Source organism: Sabethes cyaneus, chromosome 1 (genome assembly GCF_943734655.1).
Source record: "Sabethes cyaneus chromosome 1, idSabCyanKW18_F2, whole genome shotgun sequence".
Classification (NCBI taxonomy): domain Eukaryota; kingdom Metazoa; phylum Arthropoda; class Insecta; order Diptera; family Culicidae; genus Sabethes; species Sabethes cyaneus.
The window spans coordinates 166,094,992-166,116,976 of record NC_071353.1 but is presented as its reverse complement, the minus strand read 5'-3'; the positions used below and the strand labels follow the sequence as shown (position 1 = coordinate 166,116,976).

General features: G+C 42.9%; 1 protein-coding gene across 1 annotated transcript in view; it reads right to left on the bottom strand.

The window, feature by feature from the left end:
- Positions 1–17,709, bottom strand: part of LOC128737604 (CAD protein) — a 31,209-nt gene extending 13,500 nt beyond the window's left edge. Inside the window, exons 1-4 of the mRNA XM_053832282.1 lie at positions 17,449–17,709; positions 16,673–17,099; positions 6,024–9,592; positions 5,853–5,957 (exon numbers count right to left, since the gene is read on the bottom strand). Coding sequence (XP_053688257.1) covers positions 5,853–5,957; positions 6,024–9,592; positions 16,673–17,084 — 4,086 coding nt within the window. The 5' untranslated portion in view covers positions 17,085–17,099; positions 17,449–17,709. The remainder of the gene's footprint in view (positions 1–5,852; positions 5,958–6,023; positions 9,593–16,672; positions 17,100–17,448) is intronic.
- Positions 17,710–21,985: the final 4,276 nt, after the last annotated feature.

The window sequence follows — 21,985 nt, the reverse complement described above, 5'->3', positions numbered from 1 at the left end:
TTCTTTCCGTTAAGAATTTTCCTCAATTCGGATTCCTGCGGTCTTCTCCCAAAAATATTTCTAATTCGGGATTCGAATGTGCAACCGGCTGTTGGATTTAAACTTTTAAACTTTAAACTTGTTTTTAAAGTAATAGTCCATGAACTGTTTGCCCTGCTCAAAGCCGATAGTTGCTTTTTTCCTGCTGTTTCCAGTTAGCGCTGTATCTATTTTCTTTATAATATTCCACAACTGCTTAGAAGGGGTTGACTCGTCAATTTTTCCGAGAGTTCGAGAGTGTATTTTCTTTTTTCCTTTCTTGCAGCTCGTTTGAACTCCGCTCGCGTTTTTTGAAATTTAATATACCTAATTTGTTTGCGAGCGCGACTCGCTTTGTACGATACAACTCCCCGATCTCATCGGTCCACCAAGGTTTTAAACAATTCGCTTTTTTGTTGCTGAAGGAGGAGGATTTCTCGATGACTTCCACGAAAATTTCCATCATTTTGCATGGAGAGTAGAAAAATTGGGGTTTCATTTCATTCAATAAGGAAATCACCTTCTGTTTATTAATCCTTTTGATTCTTTCTATCAGAAATGGGATGTTACTGTTGATCACGCATTTAATAACGCAGTGTTTGCTGCCGAATTCTTCATCTAGTACTGACCACGTGGCCTTTCTAGCTAAGCCAGGTGTACAGAGTGTTATATCTACAGCAGACTCCTGCACTGAGAGGCGAAAGCCGGCATTGAGCGAGCGCGTACCAGATCGGCTAAGACAGCTGCCCGTCAACGATACGCCGAACTGGAGAGGGCTGTTAAACGTGCTTGTAGGCGGGACAAGAGAGCCTGGACTAACTCCCTAGCCGAACAAGGAGAAACCGCCGCCGCCAATGGTTTGTACGATATTTCTCGCCGCCTTAGTGGTGCCAGGATGAATACAAAGATGCCGCTAAAGGACAGAGCTGGTCAGCTATTGACTGACCGTACAGAACAGCTTAAGCGATGGACTGAACATTTTGAACAACTCTTCCGAGTTTCAAATGTCAGAGACCAACAAAACCAGCAGCGTACGACGCCTACAATTCGTCGAATAAATCGCGTGAACTCGGAGGCGCCATCGCTGGATGAAATTGTAGCAGCCATCAAGAGTATGAAATCCAATAGAGCGCCAGGAATAGATCGTATTTCAGCCGAAATGCTCAAAGCTGACCCATCTTTGTCAGCCCAGATGATGCATCAGCTTTTCAGCAATATTTGGGAAACCGCGACTTTTCCGGTGGACTGGATGCAGGGCATATTGGTCAAAGTCCCTAAGAAAAGAGACCTAACGGAATGCGGTAACTGGCGGGGCATCACGTTGCTCTGTATTACTCTCAAAGTACTCTGTAAGGTAATCCTCAACCGGATCCAGGAGAAGATCGACGCTACTCTCCGGCGGCAGCAAGCTGGATTCCGTGCTGGCCGATCATGTGTAGACCATATCACAACGCTCCGCATTATATTGGAGCAGATCAACGAATTCCAGGACTCTCTTCTGCTGGTGTTCGTTGACTTCGAAAAGGCGTTCGACCGACTCAATCACGAAAACATCTGGGGCGCACTTAGGCGTAGAGGAGTTCCAGATAAGCTAGTCCATCTCATCGAGGCTCAGTACGAGGCGTTCTCGTGCAAGGTTTTGCACGACGGCATCTTGTCCGACCCCATAAGGATTACTGCTGGCGTGAGACAGGGCTGCATTTTATCATTTTCTCATCGTTATGGATGAGATATTAGTTGGAGCAATTGACAGTAGACCAAATCGAGGATTGCCTTGGAATCCTCTAACGATGGAGCAGCTAAATGACCTCGGCCTAGCCGACGACATTGTCTTGCTCGCACAACGCCGAAACGACATGCAGAGCAAGTTAGATGACCTCTCCGAGAGCTCCCAAGCAGCAGGTCTCACAGTCAATGTAGCGAAAACTAAGTCTATGGTAGTGAACACTGACAATGCCACCAACTTCACAGTAGCGGGACAACAAGTTGAGCAGGTAGACGCCTTTCAATATCTTGGTAGCCAAACAACGCCCGATGGTGGTACCAAGACTGATATAGTCACACGGATCAGGAAGGCCAGGGGTGCCTTTGCAGGTCTGCGAAACATTTGGCGCTCAAACCAGATCACTCTACGTACGAAAACCCGAATCTTTAATTCAAACGTTAAATCCGTACTGCTGTATGCCTGCGAAACGTGGTGCGTCTCAGCGGAGACAACGCAAAAACTGCAGGTATTCATTAACCGGTGCCTGCGATACATTATTCGTGCCTGGTGGCCTGATAATTGGATATCCAATGAGGAACTCCATCGTCGGTGTCATCAACGGCCGATTGCCACAGAAATTCGTGAACGTAGGTGGAAGTGGATCGGACACACCTTGAGGAAAGGAGCGAACGAGGTTTGCAGAGCAGCACTCGACTGGAATCCACAAGGACAGCGTAGGAGAGGCAGACCCAGAGGCTCATGGCGACGGAGCTTAGCCAACGACATCCAGGCTGTAGACGAGAACCTGTCCGGGCGACAGGTAAAAGTCATGGCGGGTAAACGTCAGCAGTGGAGATCTCTGATTTCATCCCTTTGTTCTGCCGGACCGGTGGACATGGACACATAAGTAAGTAAGTAAGACTCCTGCACTCCAGGCTTCGGAATGGTTGTTGGGGTGCCGTCGTTCAGAATACCTAACACCGAACCCTCTATTTGGTCAAATAACAAATTTCCGCTTCTGCGTGTTGTAAAAGCAGGACTCCACGACGTGTGATGACCGTTAAAATCGGCGCCGATGATAACTTCCCCCTGCAGATTTTTTAGGTAACTAAAGAGTTTCATTATGCCTTCCTCTACTTTCGGATTGTTACCCCCCGGAGGGATGTAGATTGGGTCAACACTGTCGGTTATTTTTACCCCTACAGCTTCAACTGGATCCATATTAGGCATTGTGTACTCACAGTATGTGAAATCGTCTCCGTATCCTGCTGTTCTTCTCTGCGAAATCAAGTTAAAATGTTTTAGTTTGAAGGTTTCCTTTTCTTTGAACCAAATCTCTTGTAACATAGCCACATCAATTTCTTTTTCCGTAAGACTTGTATACAGTTCTTCTCGAGTATCGATATTCCGGATACTCTGTATGTTGTGTTGAAATTTTTTTTAAGGATTTGTTCACCATTATTGACGGATTCTACTATTCTGATTGTTTGCTCTGCTTGATCTGACGCTGGTATTTCCGTATTGATGATGTGGTTTAATTCGGTAGTTATCAGGATCAATAATTGGTCTGAATCTATTTCCTCCTGAGTGTGGTGCAGCTTGAAGTTAATCTGATCTCGCAGGGATTTCAATTTTGTATAACAGGGGCAGGAGATGTAGCTGCTCAGAAAGAGCCGTCTTAGTTCTGTTATGCAGCGCTCGAATTCAGTGGCCTTCTGCCCGTTTTCATAACTGAATGCTCCTTGGGCGGGTGCTTTGCTGAGACGAAAAGGCTGCACGGTTTCGATGAACTATTCCAGTTTGACCGACATTGGTTCGATTTTTTCTCGGTTCTTGGTATCTGAAAGCGTAACTGTCAGTGCTTGCAGAGTCCTCTTGGATCCCGGTCCCGTTTTGGATTACTTCGGCATACTTTTCGAGTAAGGCATACGGGTAAGCACGAATTACACTGTTTCACCGGAAATACATATAGTTCAGGACGAAAGTTTACCGCATAAATTTTTAGGGCTTTCGGTATTTCTATACCTTGAACTGGCACTTTTAAGTTTTGTGTGCATATCAAAGTACCTCCTGGCCCTTTGCGTTTTATTCTTTCTATCTGTAACACTTCCGAGTCACATTGAATAAATTGTATCAAATCTCCCTCATCAAAATCCAATGGAACATTTTTGATAAAGAGTATAGTTGGACAATACAGTTTTTTTAGGTCAATTTTCTGAAGTCTAGAGTAATCCTCAACCACTTTCAAGTTTAGTTTAAAACGGAATTTTCCCAGTTTTGTTATCACTTTGCATTCCCCGAAACCAGCCTAGAACATGATTTTCCCAATTTCTACTAGGTGTTTAGGAAAGTCTTTATCCAGTTTGATTGCCTCTAGGTACGCAATGTCTGACGTGCCAGCTGCGGCTTTTCCTCTTATGTTATCGGTTGCTTGTCCATGTAGAGTTCCTGACTTGTTCTCCTTGCTCGGCATTTGTGCTCCTGCCTGGGACCTTGTCACTCTTGTGCGAATCATATTTAAAGTCGAAAAGAACGACTTATAGATGAGTATTCCTGATTTTCCGGCGATTTAGCTTTTTAGGTAATTTTCGTTGTAATTTGCCGGTGATTCCGATAATTAGGTTGGTAGTAATTATCTACTTTTACGTTATGCCAATGTGGCGCCCATTATTCTAAAATCCCAGATACAGTGGTAAGCCGATTTTGTCACTCCCCGATTTTGTTACGTTTTTGACCCGATTTTGTCACGTTTTTTACCCGATTTTGATTTATCAAGAGCTTAGTTTGAGAATCATTTTCAAACATGTCAAATGTATTAAAACACTGTGAAAAGAACTGTGTTGATTATCGTGGAGTTTTCACAAAAGATGTTTCTTATCTCCACAACTATAATAGCTAGAAGGTCACTTTCTTTGGCAAAGTTCTTTATAATTTTCTCAAAAATTTTGTAGAACATTGTTTTGCTCTATCTCTTACTGCTTGAAAAATAAGAGCTTTTTACGCTGTGAAATTTCTCTGTACATAGTTAACCAGTTTAATCAACCATTTCGGCGCAATTAAAAAACGCGTGTTTTCATACCTGTGGGACCTGTGACAAAATCGGGTCATTACTGTACAACCAAAAAAACCCCGTCACTACGCCAAAATGGCGACTTTTTGGGTTTACAAAACTACCAAAATTATTAGAAAAATAACGCGATATTCTCGGACAAAACGAAACAACGATCCGCGCGTCTCAAAAACTCGCACCCACGTCTATGTGAAAGGTTGTTTAGAAACGACCGGCCGGCTTCCAAATTGAAAGCGTCTCTATCATGTTGGTTTCGGTCAAGGAACGTACCGCTGAAGCGGACGTCGAACGGAAGCGGTAGGAAAGGCAGTGCAAACAGACCGAAAAGGTTACGAAACCGGAAAAAAAAAAGAAAATTCCAACTCGAGGAACTGCAAGACACCGAACCGCCGCCGATAGTCCGCAAATCGAAGACCAAACTGGAGGAAAGTGATTACGATTCGGAAGCGATTGTTTCAGTTAAAAATTATACATCTCTCAATTATTGGAGGCAAAAGCATGGAAGCAGTTCTCTAGCTAGAACCCATTGTTTCGTCTTTAAAACATTTAAAATGAAAAATAATATTCGTCACTGGAAAAAGCATTTGCCGAATTCTTAAAATTAGTTGCACAACTTGTTGCAAAAAGGTGTAGTTCGATTTCAGAAATGTTCAAACCAGAAAAAAGTTTATAACGAAGGAGGCCCCCCAATGGACCTCGTCTAACTAGCCAAACGGACCGTCCTATGATCGGATCTTCGCTGGAAGAGGCTGCTAGGGTCAATGGGATCATAACACTAGCACCGCAATTGTCCGGTATCTACTCTAAAAGTTGAATATAGCACCTGGACTTTGCCTTGCTTTTTTAAGGCGAAGGCTAAAAAAATAGACGCACTAAGTCACCATCCGAATCGAGGAATAAAGCGCGAAAGCGGTTAATAGAACCACTGACCCAAATTGGTTTGGGCGCCTAGTTTTACGATATAAAGAGAAAACCGTGCAAAAAACATCCGCCTACTTGATGGCACTTGATGGCATCCGATTTCAAGCAAAAAAGAATCAAAAAAAGTAGAATACTTACATCAACTCCATGCTCGGTGTAAAAATCTCCGGTACCCATCGATGCGTACAACTTGTAGCCCATCTTGTGCAGCACCCGAATGCTGGGAAGAAGCTCCATTTTGTGCTGCAAAAAGCGAAACCAATCGGTAATCCACCCATTAGAAACCTAAAAACACACTTTTCAACGCACCTTAAAACTTCCGATGCTCAGCAGAATCGCCCGCTTCGGTATCTGAAATCCGGTGGACATCATTGCCTTCAGATACGCCTCGTACCGATTATCGCCAAAGCAGGCAACCTCACCGGTGGAGGCCATCTCAACGCCCAGCATAACGTCCGCACCGGCCAGCCGAGAAAAGCTGAACTGCGGCACCTTAACGCCGACCTTCCCGCAACCGTGCAGCACATCCACCGGCTCTACACTCAAACCCACGATCACCCTGGTAGCCATGGCCACAAAATCGTGGTTCAGAGTTTTCGACACAAACGGGAACGAACGCGAAACGCGCACATTGCACTCGATCACTTTCAGTTCGTTGTTTTTCGCTATCAACTGCATGTTGAACGGTCCGGTAACGTCCAGCAAAGCCGCAATATCGCGCGCGATCTGTTTGATCCGTTCCAAGGTCTCCGCGTTGATATCCTGCGGTGGAGTAACCAGTGTCGCATCACCGGAATGTACTCCCGCGTTTTCCACGTGTTCGCTGACTGCCATGCACAGAATCTCGCCATCCGCTGCCACCGCGTCCACGTCGATTTCTTTCGCCTCGACCAGAAACTTGGAAATCACCACCGGATGCTCCTTGCTTACGTCCGACGCGTGCTTTAGGTAGGTCTCCAGATCTTGATTGGAGTAGGCGACGTTCATTGCCGCCCCGGACAGCACGTAGGAAGGTCTTACCAAACAAGGATAGCCAACCTCTTCGCAGAACTCGATAGCCGATTCCAGGTTCGTAAGTTCTTTCCAACGTGGCTGAAGGATTCCCTTACGATCGAGCATTCGGGAAAATTTGAACCGATTTTCCGCGCCGTCCACCGATTCCGGGGTGGTTCCCAAAATTCTCGCCTGCTGCCGATGTAGGTCCATCGCAATGTTATTGGGAAGCTGACCACCCATCGATAGAATGATACCTTCCGGTTGTTCCACGTCATAAATGTCCATCACAACTTCAAAAGAAATCTCCTCAAAATACAACCGATCGCACATGTCATAATCGGTACTGACCGTCTCCGGATTGTAGTTAACCATAATGGTTTTTCGACCCAGATTTCGCAATTCACGCAAACACCCAACCGCACACCAATCGAACTCGACCGAACTGCCGATTCGATACACCCCTGATCCGATGACCATGGTGTACTGTCCAGGAAAATCGATATCGTTCTCCGTCGCATTGTAGGTCATATACAGATAATTGGTAGAGGCCGGCCACTCTCCGGCCACTGTATCAATTTGCTTTACAAACGGCAGCACTCCCGTCTCCTTCCGTTGCACTCTAACCGCCAGCTCGGTACTCTTGATCAGTTCCGCAATCTGCTTATCGGAAAACCCGATCTGTTTCGCCTCCAGCAGCATTTCTTTCTCCGGAATATTCGACAACTCTTCCAGCCGTTCGGTGAAATCTATAATGTTCTTCATCTTCCTCAGGAACCATCGATCAATTTGCGTCAGCTCGTAGATTCGTTCCACTGTGTAACCGGCTTTCAGTGCCGCCGCCAGCACAAACATTCGCTTATCAGTCGGTTGCTTCAGCTCCTGCTCGTTGACCTGCTTCAGATACGGATCAAATCCATTAACATTATCAACCATACGCAGAGCCTTCTGGAAGGCTTCCTCGAACTTACGCCCGATTGCCATCACTTCCCCGACGCTCTTCATCGAACTACCAATGTGCTTACTGACTCTCGTGAACTTTGCCAAATCCCATCGAGGCATTTTCACCACACAATAGTCCAGACTCGGTTCGAAGCAAGCCGTCGTGACTCCAGTGACGGAGTTCTTGATCTCTGGAAGCGGAATCGAGAGTGATAGCTTAGCGGCCACGTAAGCCAGCGGATATCCGGTAGCTTTGCTAGCCAAAGCCGAGCTGCGAGATAGTCGTGCGTTCACTTCTATGATATAGTACTCTTCCGAGTACGGGTTTAGGGCGTACTGAATGTTACACTCGCCGACGACTCCGAAGTGCCGTATCACCTTAATCGCGGTGGACCTCAGCATGTTGTATTCCCGGTTGGAAAGTGTCTGTGAAGGAGCCACCACGATACTCTCACCGGTGTGGATCCCCAGGGGATCCACATTTTCCATGTTGCACACGGTGATGCAATTATCAAATGCATCGCGAACCACTTCATATTCGACCTCCTTCCAACCCTTCAGCGATTTGTCGATGATCAGCTGATTGGAGTGTGCAAGTGCCTGCAGTGCCAGCAGTTTTAGTTCCTCGCTATTGTTGGCAAATCCGGATCCCAACCCTCCGAGCGAAAAGGCAGCCCTTGCCATAACCGGATAGCCAATCTTATCGGCTGCTTCGATCGCTTCCTGTATGGAGTAGACGGCCGTGGAGGGGGCAACCTTCTCACCGATTTCGGCCACCCGCTCGGCGAATATTTTGCGATCCTCGGTTTCGATGATCGACGTGATTGGAGTGCCCATGATCTTAACCTTATACTTTTCGAAGATTCCCGCTTTCTCCAACTCAATGCCACAGTTCAATGCCGTTTGACCTCCGAACGTTAGCAGGACACCTCCCGGACGTTCTGCTTTGATAACCTGTTCCACGTATTCCGGTGTTAGCGGTAGAAAGTACACTTTATCGGCTAGACCCTTGGACGTTTGAACGGTTGCGATGTTCGGATTGATCAGTACCGTTTGAATGCGTTCCTCTTTTAAAGCCTTGATCGCTTGCGATCCCGAATAGTCGAATTCCCCGGCTTGACCGATGGACAAACCACCCGAACCCAACAGCAGCACCTTTTTCGGCCGACTCGAGTCGATTTCCCGCTTCGGCTGATATCGCAAACTGTCGTTTAATTTTTCCTTGATCGAAATCCCACCGTCAGTGGCTCCACCAGTTTTGTACTCTCGCACAGTGTCCAGAAATACATCGAAAAGAACTTCCAGATCCTCTGGTCCGGCGGTATGCTCCGGATGGAATTGCACACTGAAGAAGGGCTTGCTATCGTGCACGATACCTTCGTTGGTTTGGTCGTTGATGTTGGTGAAAAGCTCCTCCCAACCTGTTGGCAGATCGGACGCCTCCACGGCGAAGCCGTGATTCTGCGAAGTCATAAAACATCGTTTCGTTCCTTTGTGAATGCAGGGCAGATTGTGGCCCCGATTGCCGTACTTCATCTTGTACGTACTGCAACCGGCAGCCGTTGCGAGCAGTTGATGCCCAAGACAGATTCCGAAGATCGGTTTAACGGTATGCGCCTCCGTGAGCAGTCGCCGAATGTTACCGACCGTCGTCTGGCACATCTCTGGATCGCCGGGACCATTGCTTAGGAACAATCCGTCGAAGGCGGACGGATCCAGCGGTGCGTTCCACGGTACTACGTCGACCCGGGCGCCTCGATTGACGAAGCAACGTACCTGGTTCAGCTTTAGGCCACAGTCGATGGCACAAATACGCGGCGATCCGGTTTCGTTGTAAGTGACCGCTTTCGGTAGCGAAACTTCCGCAACCAGATTGCGTAGGTTCTGGTTCGCGAAAGTTAACCGCGGGATTGGACTGGGCTGGTGGCCTTGGATGATTTTACCTGAAAAAAAAAGCGAAAGAAAGAACCACGAAAGAGAGAAGAGAAATTGATCAGTCGAGAAGCATTTTTTTAGTTTATTTTTTTTGGAGGAATGCGGGACATATTGAAAGGTTTATTTGCTAAATCGTTCCGGTATTAAAGATGGACCATTTAGAAATTAGGCACTTCATTTTGGCGATAGCGGCGCTCCCAGTGACTGTGGATGCTAGCTTTTGGTCGTTGTGTTATTTACAAACAGTTCTGCTCGGTATATTTCTTTGGCAGTTTAAAGATAACGTTTAAAGATTTCGATTTCGAGATATTCATCATGCAGGAGGAGAATTGAAAGTAATGCGATTTGTGCGATCACCTACAGAATCCATCAGCGTCGGCTCGGAAGCTGGCGGGACTGACGGAGTATCCTAAAAGAACTGTGGTGTGAGTAATTGAGGGGTGCAAAGAAACTCTAAGGGCTGTCCGCAAGGCGTAGACCAGAGGTTGGAATTGAACTCTCGATCGACTGCGGTCGAGGGTCATTCGGAAAGTCAAGTCTGATCTCAACATCACGGATTGTGCTTTGGCGAAAAAACTAAATACTGACCACTGTACTGTACGACGAATCCGTCTCGGAATAGCTACAAGTGTTACCGAGCAAGTGGGGAGCCCACAGAAGCCTCAAACAATAAACAAAGGCTACAACCCGGTCTCGTCAACTGTGCGGCCGGGTGGTGACGAAACGCGATGCATGCATAAGCTTCAGAGAAGGCGATTTCAGCCAAACCCTGGGGTTGAAAGGTGATACGGTACTGAATCCCAACATGGCCGAAAAAATGGCGTTCTTGTAAGGATATAGGATGTCCAACCATGTTGGATTCAGTACCGTTTCACCTTAAATTCTTTATGCTCTGGCTCGCGGTAGGGTTTGTAGCTGATTCGAGATTGGTTTTGGGGATGGGTTCGTGATAAAAGGTCATGACTTGGCAAGGGATCTGTTTCATTGGCATCCGTGTGAAAACCAGTGTTTTGTGACGGATAAGAATTTGGAGATATACAAGAGTAGGTGCCTCACCAGGCGGAGTTTGCCATTCATTAACTCAAGTAACACATTTTTGTCATATTTTGTTTCTGCAGCCTATTAATGATTAAAATTGGCGTTAGATGTGTCATAGTAACTTAATAACATAACGAGTGCTACTTGGGAAGTCCCATGATAGCCTGCAGCAGTTTCAGACACACTCCAGCGTAACGGGACACCATCCCTGCTTTACATTTCAGTTTCTACTTCATCAAACCCCTGGCCTTCAAGTGGAAGATGATGTCCTCGTTAATTAACTATTTTACAAGGTATTACAGCAAAAATGGGTGCTAATTCTTTCCCGTAACGCTGGAATGTGTCTTCAGCATGCATGCCGCAATGGACAATGGAATTTAGTTCATTTCAAAAGAGCTGAGTGCACCGAATTGTTTTTGGGTTCGTCCAGTTAGCGTTACCAACCGGTTTTTACGAAAATCTGGAAAACGAGAATAAAAATATCTGGAAAAATCTGGCTGCCATTTGGTCTAATGGAACACAACGTTTGAAAAACGTCTTTTTTGACGTAGGACTACCTCTTACGGCAAGTTTTGAGATAGGGTGTCATTCCAAAAAATCGAAAAACGCGAGCGTCACGAAAAATGAAAGGTTTTGAGCGCTGATAGCTCAGCGGTTTTCCAATCGATTTTCAATATTCTTACACCAATCGATCGGAAAATCTTCTAAGAATTGACCCAAATGAAGAAAAGTATGGATTCTTGATGTTGAACTATTGAAAAATTGAAAATAATGAACCTATGTTTTGCCAGAATTCTCACTTCGTGATTGGTTGGAAGATTCTTTACGATGATCTAAACCTATACCAATTTGATATCTGTGCTTGGGAAGTAAGCCAAAACAAGCGACGAAGTTGCCTCATTTCAACAAGATTTCTTAACACCGCGGTTAAACCTAGACCATTTTGATGTCCTTGCTTGGGAAGTACGCCAGAAAGAGTGACAAAGCCCCCTCGTGCCAACAGATTTCTTACGAACGCGATTAATCCTAGTCCAGTTTGATGTCTGTGTTAGGGAAGTGTGCCAGAAAAAATGACACAAGTTCGTCGTCCCAACAGATCGCAAATTCTTTACTGCGAGACGATTAAACCTCGGCGAATTTGATATCTGTGTTGGAAAAATGTGCTGCAGCTGCAGTGTACAGTTATAACAAGACTCTGTATGAATACGCATGCTTGCCGTTTCATTAAAAGTGTAGTGAAAAGATGTGCTGTTGATAAAATAGGATTGAATTGGTAAAATCCCTTCAACGTGGGGAACCATGGGTAATAAAAACAATCTTTAATTTCTGTAAGGTAGCAGGCAAGCAATAGTTTGTGTTCCTGATTTTGTTAAATTGTTTTCAAATGCACAATGTTTTGAGAATTGAACGTATGCAATGTTACTACTTTGATAAATGTTACATACAACGCATGTAGCATGTATATATGTTGCATATAGCATGTATACATGAAGAATCGAATGATTACAAGCATGAATACATGCTACTATCACTACAAAGCGACTTACGTAGTCCTGCGTCACCTATATATGCGGTCGTGTCTTGTACACAACCCCTCTGATTTTTGTCTGATTAGGCATCAAAAAGTCTGGAAAATCCAGACAAATCTGGAAGGATGGCAACGCACTCCAGTATCGAAATACTGGGGAGTAACGAAGCGAAAGCTGAAGATGAGGAGAATAGTCACCAGCAACATTCGTCAGATGAGGAGTTCGAGGTGCCGGCTGACCGGGGCCGTGACTGGGGAGGGTGTGCACTAGAAATACTCATAGTAAGAGATACGCGGAAACTAAAGCCAACGATTTGGCATCAGTGTACAAAAACTGCCAGCACTTTCTGCGGAGCAAAATGCTATAGCAGTGTGACTTGATTGTTTTCAACATGATCCGCTTCTGTTTTGTTTACATTCAATTTTGCACAATAGAGCGATATATCTTTCAACTTAATCAATGTAAAATGCATTGCAAAGCTTTATACACACTGTGTCCGAGTATAATATTCAAGGTGCGTGACAATAGCTTAAGTAGATTTCATGACTATTGCAATACTTGTTAGTCAAACATTTAAGCAAACAGTATGCGTGTTCGATTGGCTCCCTTTTGATAATTCTCGCTGCTCGAATGACTCCCAAGATGGCTGCTTCCGCGTATCTTTCACCTCTGAGTATTTGTAGTGTGCACCGGCTGACGAGCGGTGTCAGCAGTAGGTTTTTTCATGCAATGTAACAAAATTTCCTATGTATCTTCCGTAGAAACATTAAAAAAATAATCAATGCGGGACGCTATCCGGGACAAGCTATCCAAATCCGGGACAGTCCCGCATAATCCGGGACGTCTGGTCAGCCTACTCTAGATAGTTTAAGTCTATGGAAAGTCCGTCTTGTCGGTACATCTAATAAGGTTAGGTTAAAGCCAGTTTACCCTTTGTGACCTGTCGGTCAGAAGTCAAGATTGTTTTCAATAAAACTACAGGTATACAGCCCTAAGGGTTGTACGAAAGGGTGACGTAGGACTATATCAGATCATTAGATCAAAGACTAATGTAAACTGCGTTTCTGGCATATGCATGTTTATAAGAATCTGTGAGTGCCATTGTTTAAGTGAATATTTGAAAAAGAAGAGCAAAATATTCAGATTCAATTCTTCGTTAAATGCAATGGTGGCTTTGAAAATACGTGGACGAGGGCTCATAAGTACAACGTTTGCAACCATTGAGACATAAAATATTTCTTTTAAAAATCACTTGTGTGCACCATAAAGGTTGAAAAGTAATGAATGACCTCCAGATTATTATATTAAATATGATTATGCGAAGCTTGACATGTTTCAATTGCCCTTATTCTACGAGTCACGTGACTCAATACGACAATTGTCACTCGCCGTGACTCGCCACGGCGAGTCGAGTCACCTAGGTGACAACCGAGTCACCTAGGTAAGAAACCCCTGTCACCTAAGTGACAGACCGTGTCACCTAGGTGACAAAGCGAGTCACCTAAGTGACAAATGTCACCTGATTCGCGGTGACTCCAAATAGTCACGTAAATCGCCTCGCAGAATAAGGGTGAATAATCGTACTTTTACTCGCTTGTGACCTTTAAAAGGGCCATTGGTTGCAATAACATTAAAGCCAAAACACGTTCATCGCAAATATGACGTGCCATTCGAATGTTCTTCGCTTTTGACATGAATGGCAACAGGCACGTAAGTTAGCGGCGTCGATTCACTGTCTTTTGCTTCGAGAAGGTTTTACTAGTTTACTTTCACAGCTTACCGCTTGTTACATAGCAGAAAATTAAGCACATACGCAAAAATTTCTGTATTATTTGTATACGGGTCCTTATCTATCACAGGGGTGAGGGGTCTCAAACCATCATAAAATAAATTCATGCCTCAATAAACCTCCATATGCCAAATGTGGATCCATTTGCTTGATTAGTTCTCAAGTTTTGAGGAAATTTGGGTTTCATTTGTTTCGAAGCCCCCCCTCTTAAAGGGCGAAGAGGTTTCAGTACACCATAGAAAAAATTCTTACCTCCAAAAACCCCCATATGCCAAATTTGGTTCCTTTTGATTGATTGATTCTCGAGTTATGAGGAAATTTGTATATTATTTGTATAGGAGCCCCCCCTTCTTAAAAAAGGAAGGATTTCAATTCACCATAGAAAAAATTCTTACCTTCTGAAACCTCCACATGCCAAATTCGGTTCCATTTGGTTGATTAGTTCTAGATTTATAAGGAAATTTGTATTTGATTTGTATGGGAGCCCCTCCTCTTAGAAGGGGAAAGGGTTTTAGTCCACCATAGAAAAAAATCCTACCTTTTAAAACCCCCACATGCTAAATTTGGTTCCTTTTGATTGATTATTTCTCGAGTTATGAGGAAATTTGTATATCATTTAATTGGGAGCTCCCCTCCTAAAGAAGGGAAGGATCTCAATTCACCATAGAAAATAGAGTTTTGAGGAAATTTGTGTTTCATATGTATAGGAGCCCCCCCTCTTACGCCGTCCGAAAAATTGCTCTCTCTCGTCCCTCCATAAAATTGCTGGTCATTTTATCTTTCCAACGACATATAAATTGTTCAGTTTCGTTCAGTAGTTTAGTAGTTATTAGCATTTGAAATCTTTCATTCCAACGTTACACTTCTATTTTCGTTTTCGCAAAGTGCTACCCAGTCCCAGATAGTAAACAAAGACGTAGTCCTACGTCAAAAAAGGCGGAGAGGGAGGAGAGGTCGAGAAAGCCCTAGAGATGGAGGATTATTTCTTAGAAAATGCCTTATATTAAAAAGGCTTATCTATACCTGTAAAAATGGATTTCTGTCTACCTTTCCCTATGTTCCTTATAGAATCGAAAACTACCGAACCGATCGGCGTGAAAATTTGCATGTAGGGGTTTTTGGGGCCAGGGAAGGTTCTCTCGATGGCAAAAGACCCCTCCCCCCACTAAGAGGGGGGGGGGGGGGGCTCCCATACAAATCTATGCCTATAAAAACTGAATTCTGTCTGTCTGCCCGAATGTTCCTTATAGAATTAAAAACTACTGAACCAATCGGCGTGAAAATTTGCATATTGGAGTTTGTCGGGCCAGGGAAGGTTCTTATGATGGCTAGAGACCCCTCCCCCCACTAAGAGGGGAGGGGGGGGGGGATCCCATACAAATGAAACACAAATTTTTTGCGTAACTCCAGAACCAATCAAGCAAATGGAACAAAATTTGACATGTGGGTGTTTTTGGAGACAAGAATGTTTTCTATGGTAAACTGAAACCTCTCCCCGCTTCAGGAGGGGGGCTCCCATACTAATGAAATACAAATTTCCTCATAACTCGAGAACTAATCAAGCAAATGGAACCAAGATTGGCGTGTGAGGGGTTTTGGAGGCAGGAATTTTTTGGAGGAATGGTTTGAGACCCCTCATCCCTGTGATAGGGGGATAAGGACTGTCATACAAATAAAACAGAAGTTTTTGCGTAACACAAAAACTAATCGAACTCGAGAAATTTTAGACTCTTTCGTAAAACATTAATCAATAACAAGACCACCAAAAACTATCAATAGTAACATTAGATATTTCAGTGCGAGACCGCGCCACAGGCCGTGAGTGTTGCCGGCGACCTGCCGTCGGAAGCGCCGGTCACTGCGGGGGGCAGTCCCCGGTAGAGATCACCTCTATCTAGGTTTATTTATTTTCCTAGATCTACTGACCTCTATTACTTTCCTTCAGTTGGATCACCCCTGCGAAATAGTACTTTCTACGAAAAGATTTTCCGTGAAATGGTACATCCCGCGTAAGGTTTTTCGCGAAATGGTATTCTGCGAAACTCAATGTTCCGCGTTACGGTCAACCGAGAATTGGTGTTCCGCAAAATGATATTCGACGAAATGGTTTGTAATGATGGCGAATATTTAAATGCTATCCGCTGTATTTTATCAGGCTAAGCAATGGGGGAAGTTGTTTTCTACTTTACTGTGAGGAAAATTTGTATATTAAAACACCCATGAACTCCCCAGAAACTGGCAAAACCCGAGATTGTGACAAAGGTCATCCAAGATTCACGATTTATGTACAACACAATTTAATTTGTGGCAATACGAAGTTTGTCGGGTCAGCTAGTTAAATTATAAAAAAAGCGATAAATACATTTTGATAATCATGAATAAAGTTGGTTTGTAAAATTGTATTTTGTAATACAGAAGTAAAAATTTAACTAGAAATATAAAATAACTGTAAGTTGTGTGAAATATTAAAAGTGAGAAAAAATTAAAATTCTAATTTGAGTTCCGTTGAATAATCGAGCAAGACCTGTGACCGATATACAATCTGCTCGACCAACAATCGACAGAAGTCGACCAATCCGATTAGCAAAAAACTAAGCAGGCGGCGATTTTTCATAGTCGTCTATACAGTCAGAGTCAAACACCATGTGCTTTTTTTTCTCGAAGAAAAATCGTTCGCGAGTTCGGAAAAAAACCAGTGAAATCGATTCCACCGCGGTCGTATTTATACTCACCCAGAACGGTACCGTTTTCGCGTATCTTTTTGGTTAACGCGCGGGTGTCGATACCGCTGATCCCCGGTACACCGTGCTTGCGCATCCATGCCGACAGCGTCAGCTTGCTGCGCCAGTGCGACGGTTCGTCGCAAATTTCACCTACCACCAGACCGGCGGTCCAAATGCGGTTGTTCGATTCAAAATGCAGCATTAGACCGCGCTCGTCCAGGTCTTCGTCCGGTATGCCGTAGTTGCCGATCAGCGGATACGTCAGCACCAGAATCTGCCCGTGGTACGACGGATCGGTCATCGATTCCGGATAGCCAACCATACCGGTTTGAAAGACCACTTCGCCGTCGGAATCCACCGCAGCACCGAAACTGTCGCCATGCACGATGGTCCCATCCGCCAGTATTAACGAAGCGGGCATTCTCGCAATGCAATCCTACAGGCAGAGTAAACAAAACAAGTTGAATGACCTTCAAAAATTTATAGCATAAAATCATATGGTTTCATTATTCCTTCATTCGTACATGCTTCGCAACAGGCGTCGCGGTGGAAATCAATCAAAACAAAACGAAGAACATAGCAGTGTTCGTATGTTCGAACCCAACGCTAAATCGCGCAATACTCATACATTTGCACTGCTGGCAGTCGGTGTTTCAAAAAGCATTCAGTATTTTTCCTACTTTATGGATGTGGGATCCATTTGATTAAAATCAAGACTAAGTCGATTGTTACTGACGGATGAAACAATAAGTAATACCCCTTTAATCCGCCATAGATTAACTTACCAAACGCGTGAAACCGAAATGAATAGCTCAGTGAAGCGCTGTGTGACAGTTCGCCGGTCAGGTTTCTTTTTGCTGTTTTCAATCGTAGCAAGCTAAAAACTCACTTTTTCAGTTTGAAAATGCAACCGAATGAAGCGGCCGCGTCGGTTCGAAACCGCAACCGAACAATATTCAGTGAAAAGTTCGATAGCGAACGAAAAAACGCACTTTTACACAAAACACGTGGCACAGGCGTCGACAGCAGGATAACTCCAGAAAACAGTTCCGAACCGGTCGATAGTCGCGATCGGACTGAAACTTAACCGTCGTGCGGCAGTACGAAAATGAAAAAAATAATGTGCATAGAATGTAGGCACTACATGCTCTCTTTTATATAAAGTGAAGAGAAACCGTTGTTCCTCGCTGTCTGGAGAATATTGTTGCCGTTTCGGATGGAACCGGTCAGGTGCGGCAGGTAAGTGGAAAGTAGCGGGTAGTGGAGGGTTGTAGTAATTGGAACTGCATCATGAAACAAGTATTGAAATCGCAATACAATAGCAAGTAAAATTTATATTGTAAAAAAAATCAGCGTAACTAAATAGATATTTAATATCAAATATAGCTGTGAATTAGTATAATTCTTTTAACAGTTTTCTTTAAACTATAATGTATTAATATTCAAGTAATCATCATTGAATTTTTAGATTTTAAAAGCACTTTTATGCTCTGGCCAGATTATGCTATGTTGTGCTTTCTTACAAGAGGTAGCTGCATATAACAGACGAATTCTGAACAATATAACTCGTAGTAAGTTTAGTAAAACTATAGTAAACCTATAGACAAAGCCCAACAAAATTTTTTTGTTGAATAACAGTCTATCAAGCCCTGGTTACCTGGTAATAATTGACTATTCAATGGTTGAATAAACCTATAATAAGCTACTATTCAACAAAAATGTTTGGTGGGAGGTTATTTCTGCGAGGGGAATACCTTCATCCATGCAAATATTAAGCCGCCAATGTTTTTCAAAGGCAAAAGATTTGAGTAATAATAATCCCGTACCTACTAACATAAATAATTGAAAACAAGCTTGTGAAACAAGGAGGGATATACAGGTGAGTCAATGACGAAAAACTGCTAAATTACAACCGTGTGTGGGAGACGCAGAAAAAACCACGCTAATAATTTTCGCGTGGGAGTCTAAATAGGTGGAATCTCCCACGGTGGAAAAGGTGTAATAAGTGGAATTATGTATTTGTTTACTATTTAATTCCTCCGAAGGGGTTTGGATATTAGGTCGACTGATGGAAATATATAACAAGGTATATATATGATTGGAAAGGTATATTACACGAACAAGAAAAGGCTATAATTTCGGCCGTAAGCTAAGTGTCACTTGGAAGTAAACGTTTGAAAAAAAAGTGAAAAACTACAGATATACAGCCCTAAGGGTTGTACGAAAGGGTGACGTAGGACTATATCAGATCATTAGATCAAAGACAAATGTAAACGGCATTTCTGGCATATGCCTGTTTATAAGAATCTGTGAGTGCAATTACTTAAGTGAATAATGAAAAGAGAAGAGCAAAATATTCAGATTCAATTCTTGATTAAATGCAATGGTGGTTTCGAATTGAGACAGAGATTTCTTTTAAAAATCGCTTGTGCGCATCATAAAAGTTGAAATAGTAATGAATGACCAGCCCTCATATCATTGTATTAAATATGATTATACTTAGCTAATCTTACTTTAACTCGCTTGTAACCTTTAAAAGGACCATTTGTTACAAATAACATTAAAGCCAAAGCACGTTCATCGGAAATGTGACGTGCCATTCGAATGTCGTTTTCTTTTGACATGAATCGCCACAGGCACGTAAGTTAGCGGCATCAATTCACTGTCCCTTGCTCCGAGAAGGTTTTACTAGTATACTTTCACAGCTTACCGTTTGTTACATAGCAGAAAATATGGCACATATGCAAAAATTTCTGTTCTATTTGTATGAGAGTCCTTCTTATTAGGGATGCTATACCGGTTTTACCGGTATTACCGGGCTATTTTCCAATACCGAATTACCGGTTTTTCCAAGACCAAAAACCGGTATTTTCGGTATTTTTTTGCATGATCAAATAACAACTCAAGAAGCCTGAATCGCTGGTAAAACTTTTAAAGCACGGGGAAACTTAAATTCATGATTGAAGGTTCTACGAATAATAACTCAATTAAGTAGTTCTTCTAAAGGGAAAACCCTGAAATACCTCACTACTGTCAGCATAGAGCCGGAGTGCCTCATGCTTTTTAAGCAGTCGTCTCCATTCAACTCGTTCCAATCCATTGGCTACTCGTCGCCAATTTCTCAGTCGTCTCAGAAGTCGCAAATCACTATCGATCTGATCATGCCATCTTGCATGTTGAGCTCCTCTGTTACTCGATGGGGTCGTTGAAGAGAACTGTTTTCGTTGTTGAGAAACAAGAATACGCTTTACTTAAGCGATGAGGATTTCATGAAGAAATAAGAAATTGTCGCAGTGCAAGAACCAGCCTTGGCTGCTGTCGAATTGCTGTACCGGAAAACTTGCAAACTCTACGAATCACGAACTCTAAACCTACTCTCGGAACACCTTCCAAGTATCGCATAACTGCTGTTCGAGTTACTGTATTGATAGAATTTCAGAGAGAGTTCGTATATTGCATTCGTATATTTGTAATATTCTTCAAGGCATCAAGGATGTTTTAATAATTGTACAATTCTGCAAGGTTTTATTATTTTAAAAGTTAACGGAATAAACTCAGAATCCGAGCAGGCAGAGGAACCAAATCAACTGAACCTTTAGTTATAATTTATCATAAATGTCAGTATCTGAGCCGCTTATTATAGTAAAAGCTCTTGAACAAAGGTTTTCCTATGCCACATTTCTAATTTATCACTAGGAATTGTTCTTTCTTTCTCTGTGGAGACCGAATTAAGATTCTCTGCCTCCGGAAGTTTTTCATTGAAATTTGTTCTCGTTTAAAGATGACAAGGTAAATTTTCTTCGCATTGTTAAATATTATTTTTTAATGAACTAGTCAATTAACTATACGACAGAAATTGAGTATCGTTGATTATGGAAGGATCTTCTTCAAATCATATGATTTTTAAATATAGTTTTAAAGAGTTAACTTTTACCGGTTTTACCGGTATTGCATTTATCAATACCGAAAAACCGGTTTTCAAAATACCTCCCGGTATTGGCATCTCTTCTTCTTATCCTCCTACCAGGAGGGAGATGGGTCTTAAACCATCATAAAATAAATTTAGGCCTCCAAAAACCATCCACATGCCAAATTTGGAACCGTTTTCTTGATTAGTTCTCGAGCTATGAGGAAATTTGTGTTTCATTTGTATAGAAGCCCCCCCCCTTTTACGCCGTCCCTAAAAGTGCTCTTTTACTAACCCATAAAATTGCTGGTCATTTTATCTATCCAACGACATATAAATTGTTCAGTTTCGTTCAGTAGTTTTGTAATTTAGCATTTGAAATCTTTCATACAAACGTTACAGTTCTATTTTCATTTTCACAAAGTGCTACCCAGTCCCAGTATAGTACCCAAAGACGTAGTCCTACGTCACAATTCTTGCCTCCAAAACCCCCACATGCCAAATTTGGTTCCATTTGCTTGATTAGTTCGAGATTTATGAGGAAATTAGTATTTTATTTGTATGGAAGCTCCCCCCCCCTCTCTTAGAAGGGGAAGGGGTCTCAGTACACCATAGAAAAATTTCTTACCTCCAAAAATCTCCACATGCCAAATTTGATTCCTTTTGCTTGACTAGTTTTAGAGTTATTTGGAAATTTGTATATCATTTGTATGGGAGCCCCCCTTCCTAAAGAGGAGAGGGGTCTCAATTCACCATAGAGAAAAATTTTGCCTTCTGAAACCCCCGTGTGCCAAATTTGGTTCCATTTGCTTGATTAGTTCTCGAGTTTTGAGGAAATTTGTATTTCATTTGTTTAGGAGCACCGCCTCCTAAAGTGGGGAGGGAACAACAGGGCTAGTTGTTATCTACTTTACTGTGAGGAAAAATTGAAAATTCGTATATTAAACTACCCATGCTTTCATAGTTACATAACTGCCAAAATCTCACCAATCTTGAATGTATTCTTGAACTGTCCTGCTTAACGGCAACGAGTAACTTTATAATTTTCTCTCAACACAGTTTAATTTGCATTTCCAATTTTGTCGATGGAATCCTTTGTAAAAAAATCATCCTCGAAGTAAAAATTCCCTGTTCCAAACCTCTGCAAACCAACGGCAGCTCATACAGAGAATCCTGCAGACCTAGTACACTTCCTGATTTATTGAAGCTGATTGAAATCTCTGCCACTTCATTCAAGAGTCCTGAGTCCTGATGACTAACAAAGAAGTTACGGCAACAATCTCTTCAAACGGATAGCGCTTGCAAACTGCTACTGCAAACAACTCTCTTTTAAGCATTTTAGAAACATTTTTGCTATACGTTCTCAGCATAAAGCTTAGGCCTAAATATTTGAGAAAATCGTTTTAAATCTAAAA